Source organism: Sander vitreus, chromosome 7 (genome assembly GCF_031162955.1).
Source record: "Sander vitreus isolate 19-12246 chromosome 7, sanVit1, whole genome shotgun sequence".
Taxonomy (NCBI): domain Eukaryota; kingdom Metazoa; phylum Chordata; class Actinopteri; order Perciformes; family Percidae; genus Sander; species Sander vitreus.
Window position 1 is genome coordinate 20,822,144 of NC_135861.1, and position 12,578 is coordinate 20,834,721.

A 12,578-nucleotide genomic window follows, 5' to 3' on the forward strand; every position below is an offset into this window, starting at 1 on the left:
TTACACAGGCGACCGTCCACTTTTAATGACGAAACGATTCAACACGAAATTGCGAAATACCATTTATTGAAATTTATAAAATACTGCAAAGCTAATATTACATGTTTGTCTTACAAAATCCTTCACATTTAACAATTAGTTGCATTCACATACAACTATATTATTTTGCCATGAGAGCAAACTGATTAAGTGCAAATACATCTGTTATACAAAAATCACTGTTGTATACATGTAAAAGCATCGACTTCAGGGGATATAGTATGATTATGGTTTATACTGTGTCAATAAGGAATAATTTTCTGTGTTGCATGCATACAAATGCCAAGCAGCAATAAAAATAATTTCCCAAACATTAGTTATCTTGTATATCTTGTATGTATAGGGAACTGCCTAATCAGTAGAACTGACTAAGATAACCACTGAAAGAAAAAAACAAAGCCACTGCAATTACATCACAGTACAGCAACAGGTAGCAGGATAGTTATCTGCACTAACTTTGAACTCATTCCCATAAACAAAGTAAATGTGTGATTTCCCTTTCCACGAGTAGGTAACCTTGGTGATGGGGATCAGCTCTATGGTTTGACGCTGCAGACAACGAGAGCAAATATGAGCATGTTACACAAACACAAAATTAGGCTTGGATTACAAGTATTGTCCAGTCCATTAACATTGACAAAATATTATTTTATATCCAAATAGAAGACTATGAATAAAGTAGATACACTGTTACCTGTTGTAGAATGCGTGAGGTCTGGGAGAACTTGCCCTGGTGTTCACTGACAAGGCGCTGTGCAGCATTCACCACTGTAGGGTCTGGGAAACCCATCACTGGGTATACCTGCACAGAGTAATCAGAAAACTACATTTTACAAAAAAAAACATGTATTGGTTGATGGATCAAGCAGAATGACAAAACGTACGTTGGGCAATTATTACCTCTGAAAATAGGGTTAGTATTAGGCCTAGCACCCTGTCAACACAGCACAAGGGCTGCACAGTGACCAGGGTGTGCCAGCAGCTTCAGTCCTCCATCAGTGGATGTGGCTGAACACAGGATGCGATCAGCCACACAGTGCTTCTGTGTGGTCACCCACATTTTGGCAGTGCTGAGAGCCCCATATACAATAACTGTATCTACACACATACAACTAAGAAAACAGACTTGAAGCCTAAAACGACGTTTCAGGTCACGCTGTGTAGACCATTAAAATTATTTAGAATGTGGCTAAAATGCATCCTGTGTTGACAGTCTGTTTGTGTATATATAGGTCACAGTAAATGTGTACCACTGATATGACATGGTTATAAGTCTAATAAGGCAGGTAAAACAATGTTCACCAAAAATCTAAGCAATCTGCATGTTATATGTATTAAAAAAAACATTATCCTCCCACACCACCTTCTGTTCCCCCTGAGAAAGAATATTTTACCATGTACTGAGAGTCCCTGAAAAGCTCCTTGCCAGACACGTTGCTGAGGTTGTGCACCTGCAGTCCACTTGACTGTTCCACAACATAGTTATCACAGTTGTTGGTCCTGAAAGCATATACATAAAAAAGAAATCCAGTTTAATTTTACAACTGTTATATGCTAATTAACAGTATCAAGAAACCATAAACGTTGATGACCTTCAGATTGTTAAAGGACCCATATCTTAAAAAGTGAGAATGACATGTCTTATTTGATTATAAAGCAGGCCGAGGTTCTATGTAAATACTATTAAAGTATCAAAATGCACAATCCAAGGTAAAACGCACACAGCCCGTATTCAGAAACGGTGCAGCTACAGTGCCGTTACAGTCATTTCCTGGCTGCAATGGTGGTGAGAGCACAGATGCTTTTTCACAGATGTTTTATTTCGGGAGGGCATCGGCAACCTCTGGTGCTGAAAAATAAAGCCAATGCAGAAGTGCAAAAAACTGCAGTTCCTTGAATTGGCCAAAAGGTAGTGAATCCCTGTAGACCCTCATGTTAAAATGCTCTACTTTACAGCAGAACATCAAAGCATGTAAACATGCTCTAGTAGAAACTAAAATACGTATGAATCTGAAAAATTAGCATAATATGGGAACTTCAAGAAAGACTGTTTAATGCATTAGTTAAGTCAGACATTGACAGAAAAAGCACCATTTCACAGTGAGGTTGATGTAGACCAGAAGCTGTTGTTTTCCATGACATGTTTCACATTGCGTCGATCCTTGCCCGTGACAGTGGATGCAACTGTAAACAGAATAATGTTTAATAACTATGAGGAACTATCTTACAAGAAGCACAAACTGTACTGTTTATAAATTGCATTACTTCATTAGAAGGCCATGAGACACAGTGGGTAACGCTTACTTTTCCCTTCCTCTGCCACTGCAGTGGTGGCATCGATCATTTCCCATGCGGTACCCAGATCCATTGCAGACCCAACAAACTTTCTGACAGGAGCAAGAAACGAAAACATATGATCTCGCTATACATCTTAAAGGAACCCTTTTAATGAGGTCTGTGGAAATTACTTACATTACCAGAACCGGCACAGTCTTTGCAAGGTTTTCGACCCATTCCCACACAAACGTGGCAGGCCTGTATATGAAATGTTTCTCGTCAGGAAAAAATTCTAAAAGCAATTGCAGGAGCTTTTTAGTCCTCAAACACATGTTATATAATTTACCTTCATGGACGATGTGTAGGGAACCTTCATAATCTGTTTGCCATCCACAAAAAAGTTGGGCGCTTGAGCAGGAACATCCCAGGGGCCTGGAGGTGGTTGGGCAAAGGCATCCACTGGCTGGCCTGATCCAAGTAAACATATCAGATTATCAATGGGCAGTCGCCCTAAATAGCTGACTGACAGCAGAAAATAGAGGGTTCAATTAATGTAACTAATGCACAAGGTATAAGTACTGTACCATTGTACGGCTCGTGACTCCACTCTGTAGATCTTGATTCAGTAAAGGTTTCCAGGCGGTACTAAAACAAAGCAGGGGTGAAGAAAACAAACAACAGAAACGTTGGTTATTCATGCACTGAACATCCAAAACTACTACACAAGCTATTACTTCTATTGATTTTCCTGCCTTTCTAGAAAGTTTTCCTAACACACACACACATTAATTAGACCTCCTCTTACCCTGTAAGTATTGAATGCATCCATCCTGGTGATCATACCATCCTTTGCTGGTGCTGCACTATAGCAGCACTTGCTGGAGGCAAACTGGACAAACGCTTCCCGGGCAGTATCTTCAGTTATAGATGGGATACTGTCAGCAGTGAGGGAATGATATATAGTATGTAATGAAAGAGATGTTTGTAATAGCACATGAAGTGCAAAGATTGCTTTAACCTTACAACACATCATGAAAAATGTTTTGCAATACCCTTAGCAGTGATGTTGAAAAAAAGGAACTAGTTTAGCTTACTTCCAGTGTGGTTGTTCGGGTCCAGGTTGAGGTTGAGGAACTGGAAAAGCAGGCATCGGAGGGGGCAGAAATCCACCTACAACAAATATTGAAAGGTTTTTGTGTATATATATATATATATATATATATAGTTATGTATTGTGGCGGTTTTGCCCACCCCATTTACAAACATGAGTGGGGGTAGATATTAGAAACACATTTTAATATAATGTAGTCCAGTTCAACACCACCACTAGCAATGGCTTCAGTAATAAACAGTTGAACAATAACAAAAACAGACCATTGTAAGCTGTGAAGAAGAAAAATAGGATATGCAACAGAGCTGTTTCCTGGATTGATTTAGATTGTATAGCTGGACCTAATCCAGGTGGCCAAGGAGTAGATATGACAGTACCATGAAAAGTAGATGTAGTCACAGATGCTATTAGTGGGGCCATTACGACTACGTGTGGCATACTGTACCTCCTCCGCCTGCCATGGTTCCTTCGTAGCCAGGCATGTTGTCAAACATGCTGGCTGGAGGAGCGCTGGGGCCCTGGAACTCAGCTGCAGGTGGGGCGAACATTGCTTAAACAAACCAGAAGAACCAGTTCAGTCATATGAATGGATGTAGACTTTAACAGCCTAAATCATGTTAAGTTCTCATGATGCATTACGCAAACGACTAGACTAAAATAAAATAAAAACTGCTAGAGACTCTAATGCGCATCATTAATCTTTTCAGAAAACATTAATTCTTGAAATTTCTAAGTTGTAACATGATTCTATGGCAACGCCTAAAGACAGCGTGTGAGAGAGTGACTTACCTTGCCCTTGTTATCTATTCTGAGATGTTTTACAGCAACACTAAAGACTCACAGACAGAGTTAGGTCCTTTAACAAACACTGTCATACGAGTTGTACAGGCGATGACAGCAGCCCATGGATGGATGGATGTATGTAGCCTAAGTTACAACTAGCCTAACCTGAGTTATAACACCTGCACTTAGAAATGACGTACGACAATATGTATGTGGGGGGGGGGGGGGTTGGTTGGGGCAACGGAAGCGGGCAATTATAACACTAATTATAAGTAAATGTCTTTGAATATACTTAATAACAAAATGGCTTAAAGTTCAGTGCAAAAGCTTAAATAGGCTACACCTCTATGGAGCTTACCGGGTCCCCCCGCAGACGCTGGTATGTAACCGGGATTGGCCGTTCCGTAGGTTCTGTTCTGGTGGCTGTAAAGTACGGGAAACGAAAGTAGGCCTAAGTCAGTGAAGTGAAAAACAATACGCGCAACATTTCGTTTGAAGTAGTTTAAACACACACACACACACACACACACACACACACACACACACACACACACACAACATTGAGCGACGCTTACCCCGATACAGGCTGAGATTCCATTTCAAAGCGCTGGAAAACAACCAAATAGGGTATTACAACTATGCATACGTGCTCTAATCCATGTAGGCTCTAATCACAACAATCATGTGACAAAAATCAGATCGTCATCTTTTGTCTTCTATCTGTCACTACTGACACCCACCTCCGTTTCCAGAAACTTGTCAGTCAGCAAGCCTATCGCCTCTTCAGACTGTAAAAAAAAAAAGAAGTAGCTAATAAAACTTTATTTTAATTTTAGTGTTTTTGGTACAGCTTGAGGGCTCATGCTATGGTCTTCAAAGCGCTCATAAGTTTAGCGAAGTAACGATACAGAAAGAAACAAAAAGAAAGCGCACCCCCCACCCCTCTCATCTGTCCAGGAAGTGCGCACAAATCCATGAACACAAGCTTAAAATATAATAATGTATAGGCTAACACTCACAAACACCAAAACAAACACTACGAAAGTCATGTTATTTCACAACAGACCTTTTGGAAAGAAATGTAAATTTCAGTGGATTAAAACCGTTTTAAAGTACTGTAGTTCTGATAAAATACAGTACCCATAAGCCTTTGCAACACTCACGGAAGTCCTTTTCTTTCCTTCCGCCGTCGCTGAAGTCCCTTTTGGATTTACATCGGCGGGTGAGTCGATACAATCTATGGTCATCAGCGCGATTTAGGGCGTTATTTGACCATCCTGGTGTGGATTATCAATAATAGACGTCCACTCTACGTATAATACATGAAATTGGGCATTTTGTCATCTTATACCGTCTTTAAAGTGTCGTTCTTGGGCGAGGTGCTGCTCCTAAAACGCTGACCGGGTGCTAACGATCTCCCCGTAAAATAGTGTTGTTGTAATTCAGTTAAGGCCTGACGTAGCTACATTGTGGCTTACATATAAACATAATCAAATACAAACAACCAGTTGACAACATTAGACGTGTTAAATGTTTATATCCATTCAGACCATACAGTTTAAGCCGAATGCGTGAAGTGGAGTAGCATGACTAGCTAGCTAACTAAACATTGACTGCATCTTATTAGTTAGCTAGCTAGCTAGTTAGCTGATGTTGGTCAACACGTTTAACGTTACCCAAAGGCTTAATGCTCACTCAACAGAAACCTTGACGTATTTTTGGTTTATTGCTGTTAGTCGCAGGCTCAATGGTCGTTTGTCAGTGAGATCTAATGTCTAAATGTGGCAGAGCGTTAGTTGCAGAAACCTCAACACTTGCTAATAAATCCATAGTAGCATGTAGCACGCTGTGTTGTAACGTTAATTCTGCAACGTTGGCATGAGTATTCTAAATTGGTTGTAACCTTGTTTTGTCCTCAGTCACCATGGCAGCCCTCAGGCCCCTCACAAAGCCCAAGATTGTCAAAAAGAGAACCAAGAAGTTCATTCGCCATCAATCTGACCGATATGTCAAGATTGCGGTAAGAGTCTATATGACATACTAGGCATACTCAGCTTGGTCAGACTGCAAGCGGTTAATCCTTAAATATTTTTTTTTCAACAGAAAAACTGGCGTAAACCCAGAGGTATTGACAACAGGGTCCGCAGGCGGTTCAAGGGTCAGATGCTGATGCCCAACATTGGTTATGGTAGCAACAAGAAGACCAAGTACATGCTGCCCACTGGCTTCAAGAAGTTCCTTGTGCACAATGTCAAGGAGCTCGAGGTCCTGATGATGAGTAACAAGTAAGTTGTTTGGGTACATAACTATTAAATACTGTACATTACTTGTCCCTACATACCGTTTTTCAGATTAATAGAGTTGAATGGAAATGTAGGTGCAAACAAAGAGATGGTGATGTTAACCAAATGTGTTTTTAGTGCTTTGACTACCATAACAGAAATTCCATTCACCTCCAGTAGAGAGCTCAAACTTCGGCAAGGGCAAAGTGGGTGAAGTAAACCTTAAATGGCAGCTACACTGTGACATAAGTCAATTTCTGATTTTATTAAAGACTAAATACTTAAGGCTGTGATCAGGAACACGCGGAGGCCTACTCTGGTCCAGTATTTTCAGTGTGATGGGATTGATGGATGCTTGCTGAGCTTGTGAGAAAAAATATTGCGGCTTAATAGTATGTAAGGACTTGAATGAGGATGTCCAACATTTAAAGGTCTCATGACATGGTGCTCTTTGGATGCTTTTATATAGACCTTAGTGGTCCCCTAATACTGTATCTGAAGTCTATTTCCCCAAATTCAGCCTTGGTGCAGAATTACAGCCACTAGAGCCAGTCCCATAATGAGCTTTCCTGAGTATGTGCCATTTCTGTGTCTGTAGCTATTGAGGAGGAGAGAGGGGAGGCAAGGTGGAGAGTGGGGGTGTAGCCTTGACCAACTGCCACTTTGCTCGTTTGAAAGCCATGATGCCTCTCTCTCATGGGTGGGCCAAATTCTCTGGGCGGCCAAAGCAGAGAAAGGGGGGTTAACCTTCCACCTTATGAGCTCATAAGGAGCAAGATTCCAGATCGGCCCATCTGAGCTTTCATTTTCTCAAAGGCAGAGCAGGATACCCAGGGCTCGGTTTACACCTATCGGCATTTCTAGCCACTGGGGGACCATAGGCAGGCTGGGGGAATGCATGTTAATGTTTAAAAAAAATTGCACTGAAGGCAGTGGCGCACCAACCCGATTATCAGCCATTGGACAGTCTGGCGAGGTCAGTGACTCAAGTCTGTTGCGCGTGTTCTGTGCCATCGTCCGTCCGAGGAGCTGTCGGCCGTCATTTTGGCCGGCCTGTCTTGTTGCGTCGGGGGGCGGGCAATCGGACTCATGACAAATCTGATGACGAGCAGGATGATCATGACTAAGCCTCTCAAAATCTGACAAATCTTTTAAACTGTCGCTTAAAATGTTTTCAGAAACATGTTTCAGTGAACTATCTTCGTAAAATATGAGATCGTATTCTGAACGAGCCGCCATTATACCCGGTTGAAAAATCCAGGAGCAGCCAGACCCATGTGATGCGTTTGTCCAATCAGCTGCCGGTTTTCATTTTTTGGGCAACAATACAGATTAGCACCGCCTGCTGTTATGGAGATGTATTACACACAAGTCGGCGTCGCTTCGGTGTGTTCTGGGGCACTTTTTGGACCTCGGGGAGCCGACTGATCAGTCCGTTGGGTTAGTGTGTCAGGGGCTTAAGGCTTATGGAAACTCCCTTGATAGCCCTTCTTGCTTTCTGTGCACTGCAAACTGGATAAAACCATGGATCTGGTATTAATCATGTCATTCATGGTTTCTGAAGGGAAGGAAGCTTAGCGTAGGATATTTTTTCATCTTGTCAGTTTATTTTCAGCCAGGAACTATAACACGGTGGAGCTGAGGTGGGGCAAGCAGATGGCAGTAACTATGACTTGGGTTTTGGAGCTTGAGACGTCTGTTAAGAAGTCATGGCTCAAAGCATTCACTTTTCTTCACTTCAATTTCAGTGAAGAAAGGGTACGATTCTTTAGCTTCTACTTTTTTTAATGTCAGAGTTTAGTCTGACTGAACGTAGACTTGGGAAATGGCAACTGTCCCGCCGATTTCAAAGAGGGGTTGACTTGATCTGTTCGGATGTTAACTGTATTCTCAAAGAATTTAGCACTAGATTAGTTGGGGTAATGGATGCTTTTTATTGCAAGGATAAGGACAGATCATTTGACTCAAAGTGTAGAACTTTAAACCTGTGCAATGTGTGCTAGCTAACCAAGTATGCTTAAAACCCTGCCCACACTATTTACACTCCACAGGCGCGAGTAGACTACATCACCCGTGTCTACAACAAGTGTTTCTAGGAAGATGTTTGGCTTTTCCCATCCACTGTTTTTCGGAGCCAGCATCTAACAGCAAATTGAGTAGCCAGTTACTATTATTGCGCACATAAATACATGGAAATGGCAGTTTGGCCAACTAGGATATGTTTTATAGTTTGAATGCAGCACAACAAGTAAACTGCTTTTGTAAAAAGGATTCAATCATTCAACTATCTGTGAATCTGGTTGATTCCGGATGTGGTGACATTGATTTTGCCGAAGACCATTTTCACAATTATTCAAAGTGGTCCATGTTTTATCAAAAGCTCTGAACACAAGTATTGATGGTAGTCAGAATTTCACCTAAGCTTTGAGAGACTTTATCTAGTAGTTTACCCTATGCAGAAAAAGCAGACCAACCTCAGCACAATTGCAACCCAAACTGTCACCCTGGTATTTTAGTAAAAACATGTTGTCATCAACCTAACATCCTTCCCTCTCGTTCTGTAGGACTCACTGTGCTGAGATCGCCCACAACGTCTCATCTAAGAACAGGAAGGTGATCGTGGAGAGGGCAGCTCAGCTGGCCATCAAGATTACCAACCCCAACGCCAGGCTCAGAAGCGAGGAGAACGAATAAAGTGGTTATTACCCAATAAATGTTTAAAAATTAAAACTGGTTCATGGATAATTCTTTCTGCAATTTATAGATAATTAGTGGTGGTGTCGCAATGGTCTGGATAATCTTAATGTTTGAAACTTAAGTTTCAATTATTTTATGGAGGAGAAAGGCTCATCTGAGTTTTTAATTGAAATCTGTGGAATATTGGATGTGCAAATACCCCATAACAGCAAAATTTGTTTCATTGAATGCAGTGATTTTATTTACTTAATCAAAATGTCTGAAGTTAATGAGTAACACTGGCACTCAAATCATTTTATTTGCTTGTAAAGAATCAAACAAGTTGCTTCTGATCCTCATTTAAATTAGTGTCGCTGGTGGAGAGAGAGATCTAATTTGCAAAAAAGTTGCACAAACAAGTGTTGAGGTGACCAGGGAGTTATAAATGGGTAGTTCATTTGGGGGCATGGTACTGGGGCATGAGCTATTAAATGGTGCACAGGTGTCAAAAACCATAAGGAAATGCTCATACATGCATGATTTGGTGTCTACACCAATGCTACAGAGCTGGTTGTATTCTCCCTTGGGTAAATTGAGTTATTCTTCACTTCATTCCAGATGAATGGATGCTGAAACAATGAGCAAAGATGCCAGAAGAAGAGTAACCATATATGGAAGAGGCCACATAACTTTGTATAAACACTTTTCTTTCCAAGATGTGATCTGGCTGGTGATTTTTTTTTTTTTACTTCTACCATATTTCTCAAGGTCACTTGAACAAATGAGCAGCATTGGAAAAATCTTAAGTTGGAGAAGTAGGTCCAATGGAACTTGTGTGGCAGTACAACATAGGAAAGATGGCAAATTGGACAAAAGACTATCATTAAGGTGCAAAAACAAAATGTACACAAAGCCAGAAATGTTCAACAGTATACAGTCAGGTCCATAAATATTGGGACATCGACACAATTCTAATCTTTTTGGCTCTATACACCACCACAATGGAGTTGAAATGAAACGAACAAGATGTGCTTTAACTGCAGACTTTCAGCTTTAATTTGAGGGTATTTACATCCAAATCAGGTGAACGGTGTAGGAATTACAACAGTTTGTATATGTGCCTCCCACTTTTTAAGGGACCAAAAGTAATGGGACAGATTAACAATCATAAATCAAACTTTCACTTTTTAATACTTGGTTGCAAATCCTTTGCAATCAATTACAGCCTGAAGTCTGGAACGCATAGACATCGCCAGATGCTGGGTTTCATCCCTGGCGATGCTCTGCCAGGCCTCTACTGCACCGGTCTTCAGTTCCTGCTTGTTCTTGGGGCATTTTCCCTTCAGTTTTGTCTTCAGCAAGTGAAATGCATGCTCAATCGGATTCAGGTCAGGTGATTGACTTGGCCATTGCATAACATTCCACTTCTTTCCCTTAAAAAACTCTTTGGTTGCTTTCGCAGTATGCTTCGGGTCATTGTCCATCTGCACTGTGAAGCGCCGTCCAATGAGTTCTGAAGCATTTGGCTGAATATGAGCAGATAATATTGCCCGAAACACTTCAGAATTCATCCTGCTGCTTTTGTCAGCAGTCACATCATCAATAAATACAAGAGAAGCAGTTCCATTGGCAGCCATACATGCCCACGCCATGACACTACCACCACCATACTTCACTGATGAGGTGGTATGCTTTGGATCATGAACTCTTCTCTTCCCATCACTCTGGTACAAGTTGATCTTTGTCTCATCTGTCCATAGGATGTTGTTCCAGAAATGTGAAGGCTTTTTTAGATGTTTGGCAAACTCTAATCTGGCCTTCCTGTTTTTGAGGCTCACCAATGGTTTACATCTTGTAGTGAACCCTCTGTATTCACTCTGGTGAAGTCTTCTCTTGATTGTTGACTTTGACACACATACACCTACCTCCTGGAGAGTGTTCTTGATCTGGCCAACTGTTGTGAAGGGTGTTTTCTTCACCAGGTAAAGTATTCTTCGGTCATCCACCACAGTTGTTTTCCGTGGTCTTCCGGGTCTTTTGGTGTTGCTGAGCTCACCGGTGCGTTCTTTCTTTTAAGAATGTTCCAAACAGTTGATTTGGCCACACCTAATGTTTTTTGCTATCTCTCTGATGGGTTTGTTTAGATTTTTCAGCCTAATGATGGCTTGCTTCACTGATAGTAACAGCTCTTTGGATCTCATATTGAGAGTTGACAGCAACAGATTCCAAATGCAAATAGCACACTTGAAATGAACTCTGGACCTTTTATCTGCTCCTTGTAAATGGGATAATGAGGGAATAACACACACCTGGCCATGGAACAGCTGAGCAGCCAATTGTCCCATTACTTTTGGTCCCTTAAAAAGTGGGAGGCACATATACAAACTGTTGTAATTCCTACACCGTTCACCTGATTTGGATGTAAATACCCTCAAATTAAAGCTGAAAGTCTGCAGTTAAAGCACATCTTGTTCGTTTCATTTCAACTCCATTGTGGTGGTGTATAGAGCCAAAAAGATTAGAATTGTGTCGATGTCCCAATATTTATGGACCTGACTGTACGTGTCTACATATTTGTTACTTTATATGCTACATTTCAGAGGCATACATTGTACTCTTTCCTTCACTACATTTGTCTTACAGCTATCATTACTTTGCAGATGAGGTTTTTTACATACAGAACAGAACAACTTCTAAAATATGCATCAATGTATATTCAATTATCCAACAGCACGTAGTTAAAATTAGCTCCACCTTGACTGACTAGAATTGAAACACTGCTAATGTGTTGAGGGATCAGTAATATGATACTCTAATATATACTCTGAAAGGGACCACTCTGTCCAATGAATACTAAAAAAAAAGTCTTTTATTTGTGAAATTTCCCCCACGCTTTCTGTTAACCACAACTAGTAAACTTATCTTGATGTTTAAAATGGGTTGACTGCTCCTTTAAATAACACACTGTATAAAGGTTAGAATAGAACAAACCAAGAATGGAATCATAGACTTGTGCTAAAAATTTGGAGAAGCCAGCTGACAGTCTCCTTCCAGATTTTAGAATAACTACAAGGAGATTGGCATTATGTATCAGCATGTTTAGACAAATCCGCAGCCGACACTCTGGTGTAATATCAATAGATTAAATAGGTTGTTATCACAAGTGATTGCCTTGAAATGGCCAGTTCAGATCCTATATTGTTTTGAGATGTTTGGAGCCGGATCCCTGCAGAGAAAGTTTCCATTGCATTCTGGCAGGCAAGCTGTGCCCCACCGCTCTGAGCCCTCTGCCATCTGTTCCTATAAAACTGACATTGCCAGAGATGCAAAAACATAACATTTATTTAGCCAGTCGGCTTGTGGCTGTTTGGAACTGAAGACGTGAGTTACCAATGCTGGTTGGAAAAAGA

The 12,578-nt window shown here is 41.0% G+C and overlaps 2 protein-coding genes across 4 annotated transcripts; one reads left to right on the top strand and one right to left on the bottom strand.

Annotated features, from left to right (window-relative positions):
• Positions 1–49: 49 nt before the first annotated feature.
• On the bottom strand, positions 50–5,161 carry ssuh2rs1 (ssu-2 homolog, related sequence 1). Of its 3 annotated transcripts, XM_078255235.1 has the most exons (14): positions 4,951–5,161; positions 4,786–4,817; positions 4,569–4,633; positions 3,873–3,977; positions 3,411–3,486; positions 3,122–3,251; positions 2,901–2,961; positions 2,663–2,784; positions 2,512–2,574; positions 2,344–2,426; positions 2,131–2,223; positions 1,434–1,539; positions 734–841; positions 50–588 (listed from the first exon to the last, which is right to left on the bottom strand). In XM_078255235.1, the coding sequence occupies exons 2-14, from the start codon at positions 4,806–4,808 to the stop codon at positions 448–450; spliced, it is 1,176 nt and encodes a 391-aa protein (XP_078111361.1). In that variant the 5' UTR covers positions 4,809–4,817; positions 4,951–5,161; the 3' UTR covers positions 50–447. The 3 variants fall into 3 exon arrangements, with proteins under 3 accessions (XP_078111361.1, XP_078111362.1, XP_078111363.1); XM_078255236.1 differs by lacking the exon at positions 4,951–5,161 and having other exon boundaries at positions 4,786–4,944; XM_078255237.1 differs by lacking the exons at positions 4,569–4,633; positions 4,786–4,817; positions 4,951–5,161 and adding an exon at positions 4,217–4,483.
• Positions 5,162–5,332: 171 nt separating this feature from the next.
• Positions 5,333–9,222, top strand: rpl32 (ribosomal protein L32). Its single transcript, XM_078255238.1, has 4 exons — positions 5,333–5,432; positions 6,130–6,230; positions 6,314–6,495; positions 9,057–9,222. Exons 2-4 carry the CDS (start codon positions 6,135–6,137, stop codon positions 9,184–9,186), a joined length of 408 nt encoding a protein of 135 aa, XP_078111364.1. The 5' UTR covers positions 5,333–5,432; positions 6,130–6,134; the 3' UTR covers positions 9,187–9,222.
• Positions 9,223–12,578: the final 3,356 nt, after the last annotated feature.